Source organism: Archocentrus centrarchus, chromosome 2, assembly GCF_007364275.1.
Source record: "Archocentrus centrarchus isolate MPI-CPG fArcCen1 chromosome 2, fArcCen1, whole genome shotgun sequence".
NCBI classification, from domain to species: domain Eukaryota; kingdom Metazoa; phylum Chordata; class Actinopteri; order Cichliformes; family Cichlidae; genus Archocentrus; species Archocentrus centrarchus.
Window position 1 is genome coordinate 27,910,342 of NC_044347.1, and position 22,617 is coordinate 27,932,958.

General features: G+C 41.8%; 1 protein-coding gene across 1 annotated transcript in view; it reads left to right on the plus strand.

The window, feature by feature from the left end:
• Nucleotides 1-22,617, plus strand: part of LOC115791894 (potassium voltage-gated channel subfamily H member 7-like) — a 98,051-nt gene that overhangs the window by 46,699 nt on the left and 28,735 nt on the right. Inside the window, exons 5-10 of the mRNA XM_030746191.1 lie at nucleotides 605-819; nucleotides 10,496-10,921; nucleotides 19,049-19,280; nucleotides 19,393-19,560; nucleotides 20,018-20,218; nucleotides 22,104-22,358. Coding sequence (XP_030602051.1) covers nucleotides 605-819; nucleotides 10,496-10,921; nucleotides 19,049-19,280; nucleotides 19,393-19,560; nucleotides 20,018-20,218; nucleotides 22,104-22,358 — 1,497 coding nt within the window. The remainder of the gene's footprint in view (nucleotides 1-604; nucleotides 820-10,495; nucleotides 10,922-19,048; nucleotides 19,281-19,392; nucleotides 19,561-20,017; nucleotides 20,219-22,103; nucleotides 22,359-22,617) is intronic.

Below are 22,617 nucleotides of genomic sequence, written 5' to 3' on the forward strand. Positions count from 1 at the left end.
CTGTCTGTTTCTCTGTCCTTGACTCTCAATCACTGTACTGTGCTTTGTGGGGGGTGGCGGTACCAGTGTAACCTTCCTCTGCTGGTTCATGCAGCTGAATTAGCAAACCTCTCTTTTTCACTTTTTCTCACTCTCATTGGGTCACATGTCAGTTTGTGTAGTGCTATCACACACATCAGTTTTTATTATGATTGTGTTCAAGATATAGATAACATTATGTAGTATGATCAGGGAACATTTTGTGAATTCAGTACACTTGATCTGACTAACTATAGGAATGATTGCACATTGAATCATTCTGTTTTTGTTTTTTTTTCGCCAGCAGCGTTCTTCATTATATTTTAATGAGAAACTCTGAAAGGCCTGTGCAGTTTCTATTTCAGCATCTCTTGTATTCTCGGTATTGTGTTGTGGTTGAACTCACTTCAAAAGTAAGAATCACTCCATGCTCACTACCCATGTCACAACTACCACAAACAAGCACTAGACTGTTTTCTGATCTACACTATTCACAATGCCTAGTAGATCAACAATAGCCCAACTATAAAACAAAATGTGGCAACTTCTAATGATAACACCCACCCTCTGTCGCACTCTTTTTCAGGGCCGCTCAGCCAGATCAAATCGAGCCTGCTCGGCTCAACCTCCGACTCCAACCTCAACAAGTACACCACCATCAACAAGATTCCCCTCATCACGCTCAACTTCTCAGAGGCCAACAATGATAAGAAGTGCCCCTCCCCTCCGTCCTCTGAGAAGACTATCATTGCTCCAAAAGTCAAAGACCGCACTCACAATGTCACAGACAAGGTCACACAGGTAAGGACAGAAATGCAACTGTAAGGTTTCTGAATGGGGGGGAATTGAATGTCTTGAAATATGTGGGCCTGTAATTTAGAATTAGTGGCAAAAAGGCATAAAATGATCTGCTGGAACCTAAAAATATTAAATAATTAATTTTTGGGTAAATGGCACCCTGTGAGAAAAATCTGGCAATACAACAAAAATAAGTTTCAATTGGAATTACTTCCTATCTTTTTTTTTTCCTCTTGTGCGATTGCCCGTCTCATCTGCATTATTTTCACTTCTGTTTTGTGCATTTCTAATTTATTTATAGTCTTGTATTCCCATTGTTAGTCGACAATCTGTCTGCTTGTGTGTTCTCTGGCTGTGCTTATCTCCTGTATTTGATGCCAGTCCATTGTTTCCTTTTCATATGCTGCTAAGACCATTTTTAGTTTTTGGATTACCATGTTTTTCTTTTTCCGAGTCATTTAACTTGCTTTCTGTATTTTTGTGTTGAAACTTGATTTCTGTTTGGTGTACCTGACTGACAACTTCTGCATTTAGGTCTTCAGTTTAAACATGATAGCAAAACTACAATGGACAGTGCAAAGGGAATAAAACAAACCACCAATAGTAATTTCAAGGTTCTAACTTACTTGACAAAAGAAAAAAATTGTGACCCACACACACACAAACAGAACTAACAGGCAAGACTGCCATGATTGAGAACATACATCAAGCTGGTTAGTGTTTATCATGTGCAGTTAACCAATTACATATCTAGTCATGCAGTGAAACACAACTCATATTGGTGTAAGCCTGTTTTTTTTTTTATGCTTTTTTTTTACCAAATGAGTATGAAGATTTGAAGTGATTTTAAAATTTAGGTACTTGATAGATAGTGAGTTGCATTGAGTAGTGAGCTTAAACATATTCTGTATTTTGATTTATTTATTTGTTTTTTCTTAGATAAATTAAATGATCACTGAGAACACATGGGTGTGTTTCTGCCACAACTTTAAGATGTTTGGCCACGATTAAAGCTCAGAAACGTGCTTGGCATTGAACCAAACTGCTCTCTCCTGCAATGGAAAATTATACAATTCTAAAGAAACCATAGAAAATGTGGTCTCTCTCTCTCTTGTTTAATATCCATCACACAGCCAAAGCGGACAATATTTGCTTGTTATGGATCTGTTTGAGTATTACTGGTAATTGTTGCCTGTGGCTGAAGCCAGACATCAAGGACCAGACTGAAATTTCCTGTGGGCCATCAGTCTGTATTTATTATCAGTTAATCTGTTGATAGTCTCTACAGACTGGAGAAGCGTGAGACATCAGAATTCTATAATTTTCATCATAGTATCATTTACAATCATCATGAATCAGACTTGGACAGATTGAGCAGTTCATCAGCAAATTGCACGTATGCCCCCATCTGCCCTTAGTTGGCATCAGGACGATTAATTGAAACTCAAGGGGTCTGATACGTAAAGCAGTGGAGGTGTCTATAACTCATGGTGGATAACCAAGTATACTCTTACAGCTGCCAGACAACATCCAGAGCTCAGGCCATATTTCTAGAGTTACGAACAGAGTAAGAGGTCATTCTCACCTTTCCTGCCAGGACTGAGAGGCATCACAAATTAGGCAGGGAATATAAGTTAATGTATTCCTAGAGGTAGGCTAGAGCAGCTCCAAACTACTGATTAGGTCTCAGTTTTGCATTTTGCCAATTAATGGTGTAACGGATAGAGGACACAGAAACTGACCCCTGTTTGCACTCAAAGCCAATTTCAGCTGCAGACCTTACACTGAAGCCAGGGGCAGAGAGAGTGCAGACCACACCACATCACACTGTCCTCTCACACCAGCACAAAGTCAAAGAGGGCTGCTTAATGTGGTTTTAATTAACTTGGATAACCTGGTAGAGTACACCGATGAAGAATAACATTATGACCACCTGCCTAATATTGCGTTGATCCACTTCTGCTGCCAGAACAGACATGACCCATCAAGGCATGAAGTCCATTAGACCCCTGAAGGTGTGCTGTGGTATCTGCACCAAGATGTTAGAAACAGATCCTTTAAGTCCTGTAAGCTGCGAGGTGGGGCTACAATGGATCAAACCTTTTTTGTCCAGCACATCCCACAGATTGCTTGATTGGATTGAGATCTGGGAATTTGGAGGCATAGTCAACACCTCAAATTCTTTGTTGTGCTCCTTAAACCATTCCTGAACAACTTTTGCTTTGTGGTAGGGCACATTATCCTGCTGAAAGAGGCCACAGCCATCAGGGAATACTGTTTCCAAACGGTCTGCATCAATGCTTAGATAGGGTGTATGTGTCAAAGTAACATCCACATGGATGGCAGGACCCAAGGTTTCCAAGCAGAACATTGCCTAAAGCATCACACTGCCTCCACCAGCTTGCCTTCTTCCCATAGTGCATCCTGGTGCCAGGTGCTCCAAGTAAGTGATGCAAACGCACATCACCATCCATATGATATAAAAAAAAAAAGGGGGGGGGGGGGGGGTTATTAGACCAGGCCACTTACTTCCATTGCTCTGTGGTCCAGTTCTGATGCTCACATGCCCATTGTTGGTGCTTTGGGCAGGTGATAGGACCCAACATGGGCACCCTGACTGATCTGCAGCTATGTAGCCCCTTGTGCAACAAACTGTGATATACTGCGTAGTCTGAAGGTTCAGAGTCAGCCAATCCAGCTGAAACTAAAAGCTTTAATCAAAAAGGAAAGTTTTAAGCCTAATCTTAAAAGTAGAGAGGGTGTCTGTCTCTTCATCTGGCATCATGGATAGATAAAGCTGGGTAGGCAGTATTATTAGAAGGTATGCCTATTAATACCGCCTAAGGAAAGCATGTATAATGTAAATAGAATTGGCACAGAACCCTGTAGAACTCCATAATTAGTTTTAGTGTATGAAGAACTCTCCCCATTTACATGAAAAAACTGGAGTCTCTTAAATAGGATCCAAACCACTACAGCATGCTTTAATCTCTGTATTAAAATATTATGGTCAACAGGATCGAACACTGTACTGAAGTCAAACAGGGCAAGCGCAGAGATGAGTCTACTGTCAGAGACCGTAGGAAGATCATCCGTAACTTCACTAATGCTGTTTCTGTACTGTGATGAATTTTGAAATAAACCGTTCCTCTGCAGATGGTCAGTTAGCTGTTTTACTGTTTTACTCTTCCAGGATTTTTAGGTAAAAGGAAGGTTGGAAATTTGCCTATAATTAGCTAAGACAGCTGGGTCAAGTGATGGCTTTTCAATTGCTGCCACCCTAAAGACCTGTGTTATGTAGCCCATAAATAGAGATAGATTGATCATACTTAAGATCAAAGCATTAATTAATGGTAAGGCTTCTTGTCGTCTTGTAGGAATGGCGTCTAATAGACATGTTGATGTTTTGGAGGAAGTAACGTCCAACACATCAACTCTGAGGGCAAAATGTTCCCTTGCTCCCTAATATATCCCACCCACTAACAGGTGCCATGATGATGAGATAATCAGTGTTATCCACTTCACCAGTCAGTGGTCATAATGCTTTGTGTATAAGACCTCAGAGGTAGTTGCTGTGTGAGGTGTCAGAGCTCCCACATTCCCTGGTTAGATTCCAGTTGATATTTCATCTTCATACAGTCTTCATACCACACTGTGGTGTCCTTTAACATGCTGTTTAATATATATTCACAGTGTTATCTCCCCCTTACTTGTATTAACAAGAATTCCTGGAAATCAGCTACACTTTTCTGCGGACAGTAGTATCTGCTCAACACCCTTCTTTCTCTGTCCTTCTCTGATGGATCACATGGCAGTTAACACACAGTTATTTCAGTGTTTCAAACGCTGTAATCATTAACATTCTCATAGTAACAAACAGATAAATAAGCCATGGGAAGACTGCATCCTATCACCTTCACAGTTTAGATCTGTGAACTGTGCTCTAACCACTTGACTTTGAGAGCCAAGTGACAGAAGATGTTGAAAGCAAGTCTGAGCTCCTCAAGTGTATTTGAAGCCATAATTAAGGTGTCTGAACAGACACACTCTGTGCTGGCCTTGGACGCCTCACAGCTACCACAGCCAGATGGAGGCTTCACCCAGGAAGCTGATCAACTAAAAAGCAAAGCAGACTTGCACCTCACAGGCTTTTTTTTTTTAACATCTTGAACTAATCAGTACACGTGGCTCATGCCCATATGAGGCCCGAATGGCCATATCTTTGATTTAATATCACAGTTTAAACTTCTAGGGGTTATCTGAAAGTTGAATCTTGAACCAAAGTCGTGGAGCTGTGTGATTATCCAAAGAAATATAGAAACATGAAACAGCACTCTGTACACCTGTCAATGATATCCCAGAGTGCACTGTGCAGGCCGGGAAAAAAAACAGAGAAGAGGGGAGAGCTAATGTTCATTTGTGCTTGAAGCCAAGACAAACACGGAATGAGCTTTCCATTAACCCACGAGAAAGAGTTCATTTGCACCGAGTGCACATGGCTACAGTAAGCAGGTTAAATAATTAAGATGGGATCATTTATTTAGAAACAGATGTCTGCAACAGTTTGATCTAGAACTGTCACTCTGATAACTCAACTGACTGTCTCAGATTTACTAGTAGGTGGTGGGATCATTTGAGCTGTTGGTGCAAGTGTTTTTTGTTCATCCCCAGAATCATCCTACAGTAGGTGCAGTAAGTGCCAGCTTTTCTGCACATTAATACCTCTTTCTAAAAGAAACCATTTAACAAGAATGGGAATGTAAGCAGTTATTTCAAAGTCAACAGCGATTAAACTCTGAGTTAAGACAACCACTTTAAACACCCAGCTTTAATGAAGTGGCAGCTTGGTGAATAATAGAACACATTCCCTTTGTCTGTCCTTTGGCTTCTGATCGATTTTCAAAGGTTATCCCATATCAGAGGGTAAAAGTGTTTTGACCCTCCTCATCACACAGAGGGAAGGGGTTTCTAATAACCAATTCAATTATTTATGCCGCAGCTTTTTTGCGCTATGCATCATCCTTCTATTCCCCAGTCTTACCTTCTCACTCACAAGGGTTATAAGGGTGACAGGGCAGAGATAGCGGAACAATGAAAAACATGATGGATGCCAAAATAAAGTCATTTAGGGTTCTCCCTTTCATTTTCTGACTCAGTCACACATAACAGCCTAATTGTATCTTTGCCTTTGCAGCTCATGTACTTTACCAGGCTCTCTCCCTCACTCTCTCTCCCGCTCTCTTTTGCTCTCTCTCCCGCTCTCTTTTGCTCTCTCTCCCGCTCTCTTTTGCTCTCTCTCCCTCTCTCTTTTGCTCTCTCTCCCTCTCTCTTTTGCTCTTTTCCTTCCACAGCTTCCATAATCAGCAGTGAAAATGAAAATTTGTAGCTATTAAACCGTTGAACACTTAGATGAATAGCTGCCTGCACCTATAATTACCTTCAATTCACTGAGACTCTTATCCGAAAAAGCCCATGATGCTGCTTTAATACTGATGTTAAATGCTAATCGTTTCTACAATATATGGTGACTGCAGTAACAGAGAGAATTACATTGACATTCAGACTTTATGGAATAGATTTGACCTCCAGACTTGTTGCAATATTTTGATGTGATTTTATGAATGGTCTTATTATTTTTCTATATGCAGTTATTTTATGTTAATTCAATTCAATTCATCCTCTTATACTGTTCAGGGGGGGTCATGGGGCGAGAGACAGGGTACACCCTGTACAGGTGGCCAGCACAGAGAGAGACAGACAACCATTCACAGTCATATTTATAACTGCATGTCTTTGGACTGTGAGAGGAAAACGGAGTACCCGGAGGAAACCCACGCAGACACGGGGAGAACATGCAAACTCCACACAGCGAGACGCCCTTGCCAAGTAATCGAACCCAGACCTTCTAGATGTTATTTTAGCTGTGAGGCAGTAATGCTAACCACCACACCACCGTGCTGCCCCAATTCAATTTAATACAATTTTATTTACATAGCATCAAATCACAACAAATAGTCACCTCAAGGGGCTTTGTATTGTAGGTAAAGACCCTACAATAACACAGAGAAAACCCAACAGCCAAAATGACCTCCTATGAGCAGCACTTGGCAACAGTGGGAAGGAAAAACAACCTTTTAGCAGGAAGAAACCTCCAGCAGAACCAGGCTCAGGGAGGGGGGGTCATCTGCCGCGACCGGTTTGGTCTGAGGGGAGAGAGACGGGACAAAAGACATGCTGTGGAAGAGAGACAGAGATTAATATAGCAGCATAAGGGAGAGTTCAGGGTCACCTGATCCAGCCATAACTATAAGCTTTATCATAAAGGAAAGTTTTAAGCCTAATCTTAAAAATAGAGAGGGTGTCTGTCTCCCGAATCCAAGCTGGAAGCTGGTTCCACAGAAGAGGCGCCTGAAAGCTGAAGGCTCTGCCTCCCATTCTACTCTTAAGTATCCTAGGAACCACAAGTAAGCCAGCAGTCTGAGAGCGAAGTGCTCTTTTGGGGTGATACAGTATTATGAGGTCTTTAAGATAAGATGGGGCCTGATTATTCAAAACCTTGTATGTGAGGAGAAGGATTTTAAATTCTATTCTAGATTTAACAGGGAGCCAATGAAGAGAAGCCAATATGGGAGAAATCTGCTCTCTCTTTCTAGTCCCTGTCAGTACTCTAGCTGCAGCATTTTGGATCAGCTGAAGGCTTTTCAGGGAGCTTTTAGGACAGCCTGATAATAATGAAGTACAATATTCCAATCTAGAAGCAATAAATGCATGACTTAGCTTTTCAGCATCAGTCTGAGAAAAGATGTTTCTAATTTTAGAAATATTGCGCAAATAAGCAAAAAGCAGTCCTACATATTTGTTTAATATGTGCATTGAAGGACATATCCTGGTCAAAAATGACTCCAAGATTTCTCACTAAACAGTATTTTTATTGTACAAGTGATCAAAGGTTTGAAAAAAGGTTTCCCCCAACAGAAGCAGCAATTTTTCTTTTAGCTCACAGGCATTGGAGCAGCCAGCTGATAGGTGAAAAAAAGTTTCAAATTTAAATTGAAAATTATTAACCTATAAATATGTTTCATCCCTGACATAGACCTTACCAGGGAGGCTGAGGAGTGTGATCCCCCGAAAGTTGGAGCACACCCTTCGGTCTCCCTTCTTAAAGATGGGGACCACCACCCCGGTATGCCAATCCAGTGGCATTGCCCCAGATCTCCAGGGTGCTGGAAAGGAGGGTCCATCCGTTAGTCGAACCTCAGATCCAAGAGGAACAATGCGGTTTTCGTCCTGGTCGTGGAGCACTGGATCAGCTCTTTATCCTCTCGAGGATATTTGAGTGTGCGTGGGAGTTTGCCCAACCAGTCTACATGTGCTTTGTTGACTTGGAGAAGGCATTTGACCACATCCCTCGGGGTATTCTGTGGGAGGTCCTGCGGGAGTATGGGGTGTCTGGCCCATTGTTGCGGGCCATTCAGTCCCTGTACAACCGCAGAGCTTGGTCCATATAGCCGACAATTAGTCGGACTCATTTCCTGTGGGTTTTGGACTCCACCAGGAATGCCCTTTGTCGCCTATCCTGTTTATAATTTTTATGGACAGAATTTCTAAGCGTAGCCAGGTGGCAGAAGGCTTCTTTCTCGGTGGTCTCAGAATCTCGTCTCTGCTTTTTGCAGATGATGTGGTCCTGTTGGCTTCATCAGGTGGTGGCCTCCAGCTCGCAGTGGAGCAGTTCGCAGCTGAGTGTGAAGTGGCTGGCATGAGAATCAGCACCTCTAAGTCTGAGGCCATGGTCCTCAGCCAGAAAAGGGTGGAGTGCCCAGTCCGGCTCAGGGAAGTGTTCCTGCCCCAGATGGAGGAGTTCAAGTATCTCGGAGTCTTGTTCGCGAGTGACAGGAGAAGGGAGCAGGAGACAGACAGACGGATGAGGGCTGCATCTGCAATGATGCGGATGCTGCACTGGTCTGTCGTGGTGAAGCGGGAGCTGAGTGTAAAAGTGAAGCTTTTGCTAAATCGGTTGATCTACATTCCTACGCTCACCTATGGTCACGAGCTTTGGGTAGTGACCGAAAGAATAAAATCGCGAATACAAGCGGCAGAAATGAGTTTCCTTTGAAGGGTGGCTGACCTCTCTTTTAGAGATAGGGTGAGTAATGCGGCCATTTGAAAGGGGCTCAGAGTAGAGCTGCTTCTTCTCCACATCGAGAGGAGCCAGTTGAGGTGGCTCGGGCATCTGATTAGGATGCCTCCTGGACGCCTCTTGGGTGAGGTGTTCCGGGCATGTCCCACCGGGAGGAGGCCCCAGGGTAGACCCAGGACACGCTGGAGAGATTATATCTCTCGGCTGGCCTGGGAACGCCTTGAGGTCCCTCCGGATGAGCTGGTGGAGGTGGCTGGGGAGACGGAAGCCTGGGCTTCTCTTCTTAGGCTGCTGCCCCCGCGACCCGGCCCCGGATAAGCAGAAGAGGATGGATGGATGGATGGATGGATGGATGGATATAAAAAACATCTAATCCTTATCAGGTCTTAAAATTAAATATGTAAATATGTCACATGAGAACAAACCCAAGATAAAGAAAAAACTAAGTAACTAAGTACACCCCATGATTCACTTTTTGCAGCAATAACTTGTTTACAGCATCGCTTCAGTTCATTGAGGTTTGTGGGCATTTTTTTAATGCACAGCTCTTTTTTATTTTTTCATCTGTCCTGTCGGTGTGCTTGGGGTCTTTGGCCCTCATTTATTAACAATGCATATATACAAATCTGTTCGTAAATCGCACAGGCAAACATTTTACACACAAATCAGTGCTTTAGCAATATTTTTATACCTGAATTTGTTCATACTTTACAAACAAATTTAAAATGTATTGCTACTGCTACTACTACTACTAAAAATAATAATAATAATTTTTCACACAGCTTCTGCATTTTGGCTTAATGTTTGTTCATCTGATGTTCTATTAACCTAATTTTAAGACCTGCTAAGATTATTTTTAATCATATTCTGATATGTAAAACTTTAGGATTAGCAGAGGATGTCCTTTCTTTTTACCATGACTACATCCCATATTGCAATTCTACTTACTACTCAGCACTTGGAGCAGACATGTTTATGCTGAATGTAAAAATCATCACATTTTATTGTATTTAACCCATTTTCTCGAACAACAGAGTAACATTTAAGATTGTTCACATCATCTTAACCTCATCTGAAGTGTAGAATTTTAGGATATCTTTGCTCTGACACAACCAACATGCTGATATGAGATTTTTTTTGCACCTTCACAAAGTAGACTCATAGTAGCAAATAAAATAAGTTCTAACCTTTAGTCTAAAAAAAAAAGCTAATTGTCTGTGTCATTGCTATCCTTTTATAAACTCTTCTAAATCTCTGTGTTCTTAAAAATTCTACTCCTCTTACTTGTAACACAAGCACTGATTTAAGATCTTCACCCTGTGAAAATAATGCTGATTTGTCATAAAACAATAGAAAGCTTCTCCCAGAAGCAGTCAGTGGAGTCCCCATTAATATCAAGATTGCAAAGAATCTGCAGTAAAAAGCACTGCACTACACTTTTATTTGAATGCAGAGCAGATGGCAAATGTTAACGCCAGTAAAATGATTTCTCTGTTAAAATGTCTTTGAGTAAATTAATAAATTCTTTTTGTTGTTTGCTAGGTTCTTTCTCTGGGTGCAGACGTGCTTCCTGAATACAAACTCCAGACACCGCGGATGGATAAGTGGACCATTCTTCACTACAGTCCATTCAAAGCAGTCTGGGACTGGCTGATTCTGCTTCTGGTCATCTACACGGCCATTTTCACACCCTATTCTGCGGCCTTCCTCCTCAATGACATCGAGGAGCAGAGGAGGCGGGAGTGCGGCTACTCCTGCTCGCCCCTCAACGTGGTTGATCTGATAGTTGACATTATGTTTATAGTGGACATCCTTATAAATTTTAGGACCACTTATGTCAACGCCAATGAGGAAGTGGTCAGCCACCCGGCGAAGATTGCCATCCACTACTTTAAAGGCTGGTTCCTCATAGACATGGTGGCTGCCATCCCTTTTGACCTGCTCATCTTTGGCTCAGGATCCGATGAGGTGAGAATTTATTTAGTTTATCAGTCAATATTATCAATCAAGCAGAATTGGGGATAATGACAGTGATGACTGAGAATCTCAACCAGCAAATCTATCATTTTGGATTTCTTTAGATGGAAAGGACTCCTAGTCACATAATAAATCACAACTCTAAAGCTCTTTTAGGCGATGGGATGTATAACATTGGTGGGTTCATCCATTTGTTAAAGTACTGGCATTGTGGTATTCAGACATAGTGATAGGTAAATGTTGACCTAGTAAGATTCCCATTGAGGCTTGACAAAGGTGCTCAAAGTGTTGAGATCAATTTAAGTAAGGTCACGTCTTTTTCGGGGTTCACAAACGAATATATTGATATGAAGAAGAATAACACTGGCTTCTATTTCAGACATGTTTGAAAGTGTTTCAAAGACCAGCATGGAGCATAACTTTTATTATTATTCTAACAGTTTCTTCTCACATTTGTCCTTTATTTGCAAAAACTCCACAAGGTTTTAGTTACCAAAAAAAGCCACGTTAACAATCCTGGAAGCTTCTTTAAGCAGCACTCTTATTCCCAATGGGTCATCACAGCAGATGAATCCACATATATGATTTGGTATTTTACCCCAGATGAAACCCTATCAGGTATTTGTATCTTCTCCCAGTCTCAAAACAGGGATCTTTTACATGTTAGGCAAATGTGTTAACCACTACACTATGGCCACTAGGATGTAGCCTGCTAACACTTGCTAATTAGCACTAAACAAAAAGAACAGCTGAGCAAACTCGGTTTAGATTTTAGGAATTTGATGATAAAGTCAATTGTTAGATGGATTAACAATTTGAACTGGTGATGGTGGTTAAGAAAAAGTAACTTTAATAAACTTTAATAAAGTAACTTTGTATCTTGGGTTATAATCAGCGTAAAGCTCTGCTTTTCCACCACGTGAATTTCCACCAATTTCCACCCACCATTTGCTCTTCCTGTCATATAGAGTGCAATTAGAGAGCGCTCCAGCAATGCTCGGTGGAGCCATTTGTTTACATTTGGGTCACACATCACCACCTACTAGAATCTTCTCCTTCTTAGCCTGGTTGTACTTGATAGTGTGTTTTTTTACTGTGGCAAAACAAGTATGTTGTGTCCACCTTTAGCAGGAACAGTTTCCTTGCATATTTTGCAAAGTACTCTGCTTTGTTGGAGGTTGTTGAAGTAGTTCACCTTTTAGGTATTACACTGTCAACGGAGGCTGGCACAGGGCTCTTGCTCTTAGACATGCCTGGGCTTGTCTTGTTGTTGTCTGCACTGGCATTACTAAAGCAATGCTATGACTTTATTTACATCATTTAAAAATTTATACCAGTATTATCATGGATAATATGATATGGCACAGCCCTAATTGTGATTGATTTAATAGTCGTTGGGATGTTTCAGTTTAGCACACCCACTGCCATTAATGTTTATAGTATGAATGATCCTACTTTTTCTTCTACTTTTCCTTCTTTCAGCTGCTCCCTTTAGGGGTCGCCACAGTGGATCATCTGCCTCCATTTCATTCTATCCCTACTATCCTCTGTCTTCACTGCATCCATGAATCTTCTCTGTGGTCTTCCCCTTGTCCTCCTGCCTGGCAGCTCCATATTTAACATCCACTGTCCAATATATCCTCTGCACATGTCCAAACCATTTCAGCCTTGCTTCTCTTATTATATCTCCAAACCGCTCAAACCTGAGCTGTCCCTCAAATGAATTCAGCTTTAATCTTGTCCAGTCTGGCCACTCCCAGTGAAAACCTTAAGCTCTGCCACCTCCAGCCTGGCCTCCTGTCTTTTTCTTAGTGCCATCATCTCCAAACTGTACATCAAAGCAGGTCTCACTACTCTGTAGTTACTACAACTATGCACATCACCCAGTATACTACTACTCCATACCTCAGGAATCCTATCACTGTCCAAGATTATGTTAAAAAAAAAAAAAGCCTTGTCAAAAAGTCCACTGTGCCCTCTCCTAGACATCTCCATAGGTATGTCATCTGGACCAACCACCTTTCCAGTCTTCATCCTCTTCATAAGCTGCCCTCACTACATCCTTACTAATCATCTGCACTTCCTGATTCACTAACTGTCCTCCATCTATCCTCCTCTCTAACTCATCAGCTCCTCAAAGTACTCCTTCCGTGGTCCAGTGTACATAGTTAGATTTGTCTACTGCATTTGTCTGTTCGCCGACTCTTTACAATAAGAGCAATTCAATATTAATACTTCACAGGAAAAGAACTGTTATTTTTTTCTCTTTTTTGTGAACCTGAAACAGCTTTGTGAAACAGAAACTGATGAGACCTTTTCCTTTTCACATCTCTTGTTTACACTGCAAAGCTGCAGAGCATCAGTCTTTCCTCAGTTGCCCCCGTGTCGTGGGGCCACACTTTGGGCAGTCTTGTTTCTAAGCTGTTTTCTTGAATGCTTAGACTCCCAAACCAATCTGACGCTTGGTTGTCGCATCTGCTTCCCTCTGCTCTCTCTTCATCAGAGCCAGACTGGACATCCCCAGGCCATCCAAATCTTTTAAAAAGGCCTCAGCCTGCCTAACCACTCTGCCTGTGAGAAACTGTATGTCTCAGGGAGATTGCATAGCCAGTTATCTCAGCTCAGAGAGAGCCAAAATAAACTGAAAATTACATGCAACCAAGTTCATTGATTTTTTTTTTTTTTTTTAATGTAAGAACACTTGTTTTAGCAAGTGTAACAAAGCAAATGTTATATTTGAACCCTCTGCTGCCCTGAGTGTATCAAACTGCATCTCTAAGAGAACGTTTGCATGTCATATTCACTGCTTCAGCCCCTGGTGTTTCAAGCAAGTCTGATACATAACCACTTCCTTACATTTTGAAATCAAGGCAAGACCAAGTCACATAATGCAATGCACTGAAATATGTGAAAATTCCAGATGCCACAATACATGATATAACACCCTCACAAACACACATAAAACCAGGCTATATCAAGGATTGATGTGTGTGTTAAGAGCAAGGGCCTGATGTCAGCCTGTTGGTTTACTGAGTCTTTATTTACCATTAGGTGTGTGTCTCTGTGAGGAAGTCCATGGCCAGAGGCCACCAATGAGTGGCGGGTGGGGAAAAAAGAGCAGACAGCTGAGCGACACCACAGCACTACGTACATCCTCATCATACAGCGAAATGACTTGTGCAGTGACAGAATGTGTTCCACTTACAACTTGTGTCCACAACACACAGTGTCAGGGTGAGGAGAGTGACAAAATGTTGTATTTTTACCGCCTCCAATCAATGGAAACCAAAAATAACACATCCATGTACACGTTTAGCTTTGGTCTTTAAGCTGTGTTATTTTAGCTCTCTGTACAGAAGCAGGAACTATTTTTAGCCATACATTTCATGCACCTTTGTTGCCTGGAAACCATATCTGACAATATGTTAAGAGGGTTTTTTTTGCTGATTTTATTGGGAACATGGCAGGTTAAAATTTCCTGGGAGAGATTGTGTTTTGATTCAGTGTAGGACTTTCCTGCAGGCTGGCACAAGGAAAGAAATTATGTGGTGTAGAATTTACCTATAGAATTCATTTAAACTCCTCCATCATTTTCATATCAATGCCCTGTTGTGATAAGATGAGATTGTTTGCATATTATGTCCACATTCACATGGATATAGTGTTCGCATTTGAGGCAATTGCAAATTATGGAGGTTTCCTCTGAAGATTGAAGCTAAACCACAATTTAAATATCATTTACCTTGAATCTTGGGCAGACCACTACAAACTCTGAACAAAGCCAACCATTTTTGCCTGAAATGTCTGGGCACACGGGTGGTTTCACTTTAATATGATTTTCTTTTTTCATTCAGTAGCATTATATATTTGAGATAAACTACCACAAACATTGTGCTTCCAGTGTATCCAGCTCTTTTATGTAACACAATTCCATAAAGTTGATCGTGTTACTGAATGTGTCTCTGCAAAAATCACAAATACTGTATTAACCCTTTCAGCTCAAGCAAACCACATGAGCAAATCCTCTTTTCTATGACAGATGTTCTGTGAATGCTTTCACGCAAATCAAGTGAGGCGTGAGTAATGAATTGTTTCCCCTCTTCACATTCAGGCTGTCTCTGTTCAGAGGGTGAAATGTGCATTGTTTTCCCCTTGGTTAAAGCAGACTGTACAAAAATGCACTCCAACTCCATTATGCTGTAAAACCTGCAGCAACGGCTGTACTAAACAAAGAGAGAGGAGGCAGATTCATTGTAACAGGCAGCCCCCTCAGTCTCCCTTTTGCCCTGCTGTTCTTATGCACACAGGCAGAAGAGACAGATTTGTACTTGAAATCCTTCTGCAACTGTTTACGCAGACAGTAATATAGTTGTGGATAATATATTCTCTTTCTAGATCACATGAACAAGCAAAACAGTTGGGTGATTATTGGCTTGTTCTGTGACATGCACAGCTCTATCATATAGAGGGAATGTGACCACTTTGAAACTCTGAAAGCAAATGCGCTGTGAGGGGAAGACAGTCAGAAGGTTATATCACAACCTTGGTTGACTCTTGGTTTTTAAAAGTGGTCAGGGGTGCCTGCAAAGCCACAGTGGCCGATGACCGGAGGGATATTTGCTGGATATTTTTTTTAATACAGTTTGTACCTAATGAGCGCTTTAGCTTCACTTCTCAGCTCCAAACACCTTCAACTTACTGTAAGCAGAGATTTTAATCAAGCTGACACTCTGTAGGCAACATCATACAGCGTGCACTGTGTCATCTGTGCAGGTCACTCAGAGTCAGTTGCATTACACCTAAGGCAGTGCACGCTCACAGACCGGATAATTTGAGGCTCATCTGTTTCTATATATGATTCATTCACTGTTCACTGTGTTGTCACTGAAAGGGCTCACTGCACTGAATGATGACAGTGATTTAGGGGTGAGATTGGAAGGATGGAGGCTCTTTAATGTACCCATCAGAGGCAGCCACAGCACTCTTCTTCACTGTGATGGAGACGCGCTCCCCCTCATGAATCATTTGCTTTAAAAAAAACAAAAACAGAAGCCCCCTTCCTGCTTTTAGTGCTTCAAATATCCAGCATGTCATATTTGCTCTCACCTGCACAAGAGGTATAAATAAGCAAGCAAGGAAGTGAGGAAACACAATTACTGCGGCCGGCTGCAGCTAACGATTTCCCCGAGGATATCAAGATAATTGTCGGGCATGATAGGGAGCGGTTGGACATATTAGCATTCTCCACTATTGTGTTTACAGTTTGCGCCACACTAATAGATCAAAACTTGCATCATGACTGTATGCTGCTCCACTCTCCCTTCACACAGTCTGTCTTCATTTTGTCAGAAATGGTGACAGACAGATTAATGTGCTTAGAATTAAACAGGGCTGAAGACAGTTTGTGTACATTGTGATGTATGCGCACAAGGGTGTGTGTTTCTGATTTGTGCGTGCTCTGTGAGGCAGTTCACTGGCTCTGAGACTTTGAAGAAGGTTCCAAGCTGCTGATATTTCTGTACTTTTGTTTCTTAGGGTAAATTTGCCATCATCGTATGCAGTTTTTGAAAAGTGCTTCTTCATCAGTCAACAGATGAATCACCAAGGCAACCTCCTCTCTCTCTCATATGTCTTTTTGGCATGGCAGTCTGTTAAAAAGCCAGATACATACTGACTTTTATGAGTTGTAGAGCCAGAGGCAATGAAGTAGTGTTGACACCGAGGGATGCAGGGATCTGATTATTCCAGCAGGAATGATTCAATACTGTTGACTGTGAAGAAATGATTCCTATGCCACATGTTTTTGAGCTGAACATTCTCATGACTCCAACCCTTGACAACGAGAAGACAAACAATGAATTCACTTTGCTCGCTGGGAAAAGGCCGTCAGGATTGTGGCATACTCATTATCATTTTTTTTCATGATGTATTTATTTATTTATTTTTGCCGTCCCACAGTGTTTTGATCAGATCTACAATCCCTGGTTTGACTTGTGAATTTTGAGTTTGCCTTGTGGGGACACTGAATGTTTTCACAAATGTTGGAAGTAAAATACTAAATAATGAAGTTACGTCTAATGGCAAAAAGTTAGTTAGTACATATTCTTCATACTTTTGCTGCACTGCAATTACAAATTGGAATTTTATACAAAAATGATCATGCATAAATTTTATCTTCTTTTGGTCACACCTCAAATTAAACCATGGTTGATAGAGGTTGTCTTTTGCAGTGGTACATGAGAGTGAGAATCTAAACAGTGAGTAAAACCAATCACAGATTGACTGATTACCATTAGAGCCTGATCAATTTATTAGTGGGATGCGCTTATCAGCTATTATTATCTATATTGATTTATCAGTGTCTGCATTTATTATGGTCGATAAATAAAATTTAGAAAGTAAAGAAGAGATGGGAGAAACACCTTTCAGCCATGTGTCTGTGTAGGTTCTCAGTCATCCAGGTCATAGTAGTCTCTGGAGCTTGAAAAAAGGGCGACTGTACTTCCAGTCGATGTCCAAGGACGTTCAGTCGCCCTTTTTTCAAGCTCCAGAGACCCTTCAGCCATGTTATCAGTGTTTTTGTCCATCTGGACAAAAGCCCTGTTGGGAACACAGTGTTTAGAATGCCACAGATAGAACAACCAGCTGATCAGAGCAAAGTAGGGTAGAGTAAATCAATAACTATACATTGCAGATGTTCAGGAACTTTGTTAATGGCCCTACCTATGACCTATGGTCATGAGCTTTGCGAAGTGACCAAAAGAACACGATCGCAGACACAAGTGGTGGAAATTAGCTCCCTCTGAAGGGTCGCTGGCCTCTCCCTTAGAGATGGGATGATGAGTGTGGTCATTCAGGAGGGGCTCAGAGTAGAGCTGCTACCCACATTGTAAGGAACCAGTTGAGGTGGTTCCGGTATCTGGCTAGGATGTCTCCTGTGTGGCTCTTGAGTGGGGTGTTCTGGTCTTGTCCTACCATGAGGAGGCCTGGGTGCAGACCAGGACACATTGGAGAGATTATATTTCCCAGCTGGCCTGGGAACAATTCCCCCAGATAAGCTGGAGAAGGTGGTTGGGGAATGGGAGGTCTGGGCTTCTCTGCTTAGGGTGCTGCCCCCGCGACCCAGCCCCAGATAAGCGGGGATGGATGGATGGATGGATGGATGGATGGATGGATGGATGGATGGATGATTTCACTGTCTGGCTCTCTTCCGCAGCATGTCTTTTGTCCTGTCTCTGTCCCCTCAGCCCCAACCGGTCGCAGCAGATGACCCCCCCTCCCTGAGCCTGGTTCTGCTGGAGGTTTCTTCCTGTTAAAAGGGAGTTTTTCCTCCCCACTATCACCAAGTGCTGCTCATAGGGGGTCGTTTTGACTGTTGGGTTTTCTCTGTAATTATTGTAGGGTCTCTACCTTAATATAAAGTGTCTTAAGGCGACTGTTGCGATTTGGCGCTATAAAATAAAATTGAATTGAATTGTTAATATGCCTAATCTTTTTAAAAAATCCCCATCAATTTATCATTTATTGAAGGTAGCTATTATAATTATAATTGTAATCAGCTGACATAGGACAAGAAACAGGGTACACAAGCTGCCATTCTATCATTTGGCAAAGACAGAGAGATAGAAACTCATGCATGCTCTCATCCACACATTACACCCAATTTAGAATTACAGATGAACCTAACATGTATGTCAGTGGGCTGTGCAAAGAAACCAGAGTGCCTGAAGAAAACCCAAGCAGCTACATGGAGAACACGCAGCCTCCACAAGGACAGGAGGGTAAACCAATCACCATGTTCAAACCCAGAATCATCTTCCTGTGAGCCTACAGTGCTAGCTGTCACCATTGTGCCTCCCTTGTGACAAATCCCTGCCAATCAAATCATCTGAGTGTAAGCGGGAAGCAGGAAGCAGAAAATAGCCAAACCATTAAGCACAGAAAGGGTCAAATGATTGACTGCACATCCAAATTTTAGCAACCAACAGAACAAGGAGACGCATCAAGTAGCGTCGCAGCCTGAGGCATCACATTCTAGATATTAGTACTATGTACACATCCACCTGTAGGGCATTTAGTTTCAAGTGACTGAATCTTGTGTACCCCTTTGTTTTCCAGACTACCACACTGATTGGTCTGCTAAAGACGGCCCGTCTCCTACGGCTAGTACGAGTGGCCCGTAAGCTGGACCGCTACTCAGAGTATGGTGCTGCTGTCCTCATGCTGCTCATGTGCATCTTTGCCCTGATTGCACATTGGTTGGCCTGCATCTGGTACGCAATTGGAAATGTGGAGAAGCCTTACCTGGAGCATAAAATTGGCTGGCTGGACAACCTGGGGGTGTCAATAGGTAATGTTGATGCTAGTTTCCTCTTCTACTCTCCATTTTGATGCTGAAAGTAAAGGTAGGAAAAAGATGCAAAAATTAATTAGTGATTGGTATGTTGCTACATTTATTACAGGAAAAAAATACAACTACAGTGACCCAAGCTCAGGTCCCTCCATCAAAGATAAGTATGTCACAGCGCTCTACTTCACCTTCAGCAGTCTGACCAGCGTGGGCTTTGGGAATGTCTCCCCCAACACCAACTCTGAGAAGATCTTTTCCATCTGTGTCATGCTCATTGGATGTGAGTGATAACTGAGTCACAGCACATGCAGACTTCTTGTACCCTGAGTTTCAGGCTGCTACTCTTTTTTATTATTATTATACAGTTCAGTTCAGTTTCATTCACATAGCGTCAAATCACAACATCAGTCACTTCAAGACACGTTATATTGTAAGGTAAAGACCCTACAATAATAGATTAACAATACAGAGACTATTTACATTTTTAAATAAAAGATCCAGTGTATTTTTATAATTAAATGCACTGTTGAAACCTGCTTATATAACAGAATCAGAATATAAATGATTCACAGTTTATTAATGTTTTATCATCAGCTTTATCATCTTTGCTTGAAAAAGTGCTGGAATACAGGAAGTCATTTTATATATTTCTGGCAGTACACCAGAGGTAGGTGCTATTTATATAAAGAGACTAACCCACCTGTACTCATGGGTCACCTCTATGGCTTCTCTCCCAGCTCTAATGTACGCCAGCATCTTTGGGAATGTGTCCGCCATCATCCAGAGGTTGTACTCAGGTACAGCCAGGTATCACCTCCAGATGCTGCGAGTCAAAGAATTCATCCGTTTCCACCAGATCCCAAACCCGCTGAGGCAGAGGCTGGAAGAGTACTTCCAACACGCTTGGACATACACCAACGGCATCGACATGAATATGGTACGAGAGGGATGGTGTTTGGTTTGGAACTGTAACAAAATTGGGTTTTCTGTTGTTTTCTGCTGCTGCTTCTTCTCCCCCCCCCTTTCCAATTTCATTTGTGAGTTTGATGTTTTGAACACCATTTCTGCTGAGTTTCAACGAGCCTGTCCTGAAAACCACATCACTGTGAACCTATCTTATTACACCACTGGCATAGTGTACTGTTTTCATTATGCTGTGCAATGCTAAGCCATAACCAAGTGAACGAAAGCCACCAATACTGTGTCCGCATACAGTAACTTGGGCTTTTTTCATCATGAACTGTTCATGTTCACTTATATAAATTTGTCTTTTCCATGTCTGCCTCATGTCAAATGGACTGACCCCACCACTCTGGTAAGAGCAGGAGGTACATGTGCTAACACAGTGTTTATATGAATGTTCCCCAGTCTTAGTGCTTCATGTAGATGTGTCTGACATTAGTAGTGGAATGCTTTGTTAGTTTGTCCATACGAGCATCAAATACACTGTGTTAAGCCCTTGATATCCAGTTGTGTCATTAGTGTCTCAGACATGCATGTAATTGGCAGACATATTCTGTCCATCAGGGTTTTACACAACTTACTGTGCATACATGGACATATAAGTATGTGGTACCCAGCTGTGGTGATACCATACAACATATTTACCATCAACATATATGTACCATTATTGAGGAAGACTCACATAATACTGAATGTTCCTCGCAGGCCCCAGTAATTGTCTATCAGTGGTAGACTTGCATGTGGCCTGCCTCGAAGTTCCTCTTGCATGAAATCTGCGTATTCAAACACAACCCCATGATATTCATCTGACACCAGAGAGAGTGAGTGAATCATGCCTGTGAGAGTGGGCACAGCTTCGCTGGGCACTGCCAGGTTTCCCTCCCACTGTGGGAGGCTTGGCTGCACGCTCCGCGGTGGCACCTGCGCTTGCCAAATGTTGTTCAGTCTTTCCTTTCCAAATGTACTGATCAGTTTTTGTTGCGAGCAACAAAAAAGCGTGTCCGAGCCAAAAAAAAAAAAAACCCTGTTCAGGCAACATTTCTCTTGTCTTGCTTGTGTCATTAGCACATTATATTGTATGTGTAAATGGCAAAAAGAAGAAATGTTTGAGCTGTCTTATGCACTCAAAGCTCCTTTTCATGCCTTTCAGTCGATGAAAATGTATCCTTATTAACTAACAGTCAGTTCAAGTTGTCCCAGGATCTTTAGTGATTTATCAGTGGTCAGTGTTTTTTGTCTTTAAAGGGTAAGTGTGAAATTAGTTAATTTTATGTGTCAGAAAGTACACACAAAAAATGTGATGTCACTAGAGATGCTAAATGTAATGTTATAATAGGTATGAATGCTTCACATTTCATGGTTTCAGTATTCAGTATAACTACATGCAGAGTTTTTCTCTGACAATCTCTGAGGCTGTTTTTGGCTTTCATATACTGAGGTTATCATTCGTAAAGCATTTTCATTACGTGAGTACACAGAGACGGTGAAACAGACTTAAACATCAAACGTGTGTTTTGAGTTTTGTGCTGTCTTTTATCTACAGCTTCACAGTCTATAAATGTTCTGTTTGTCTCTCATTTTAAGCTGCTCAGAGGCGCACTAAAACAGTAAATTGCAGTTGTATGTAAAAAGACTCTCCAGACTATTTCTACTGCGGGTTATAATATGTTTTGAGAAGAAGGAAAGAACACAAGTGGCAATTGTATCAAATTTCTTTGGAAAGAGAGTCCGTTTGACCTGCAACTTCATCCCAAACCCAAAGTCAGCACACATTTTTTAAAAAAAAAGGCAATGCAAAATCACAACTTACATGATATACATGGGCATTATGTCTGACCATACTCATGTGTGCTTTGATTCAGGTCCTGAAGGGTTTTCCAGAGTGCCTGCAGGCGGATATCTGCCTCCACCTCAACAAGAGTCTCCTCCAGGGCTGTAAAGCATTTCGTGGCGCCACCAAGGGCTGCCTTCGGGCCCTGGCCATGAGGTTCAAGACCACCCATGCGCCCCCTGGAGACACACTAGTCCACGGCGGAGATGTACTTACGGCACTCTACTTTGTCTCCCGTGGCTCCATTGAAATCCTAAAAGATGACGTTGTGGTGGCCATCCTGGGTGGGTCTGCTGTGCACATCAAGAAAGATTTCCTGTGATCTAGAAGATATGAATTGCAATGACATAAATATTAAGTTTCCCATTTTTCTTAACTAACTGGCAGAGTTGGCTTGAACTGAATTGAAAAGTTGACGATAGCAGTTGTACATCATATGCTTTAAGTCACTTAGTGGCTTTTTCTATTTTTGAAGACTATTAGAATTGTTAAATGCATCAGAAAATACTAATATAATATTATGCTTGATCAGTGTAGCTTCAT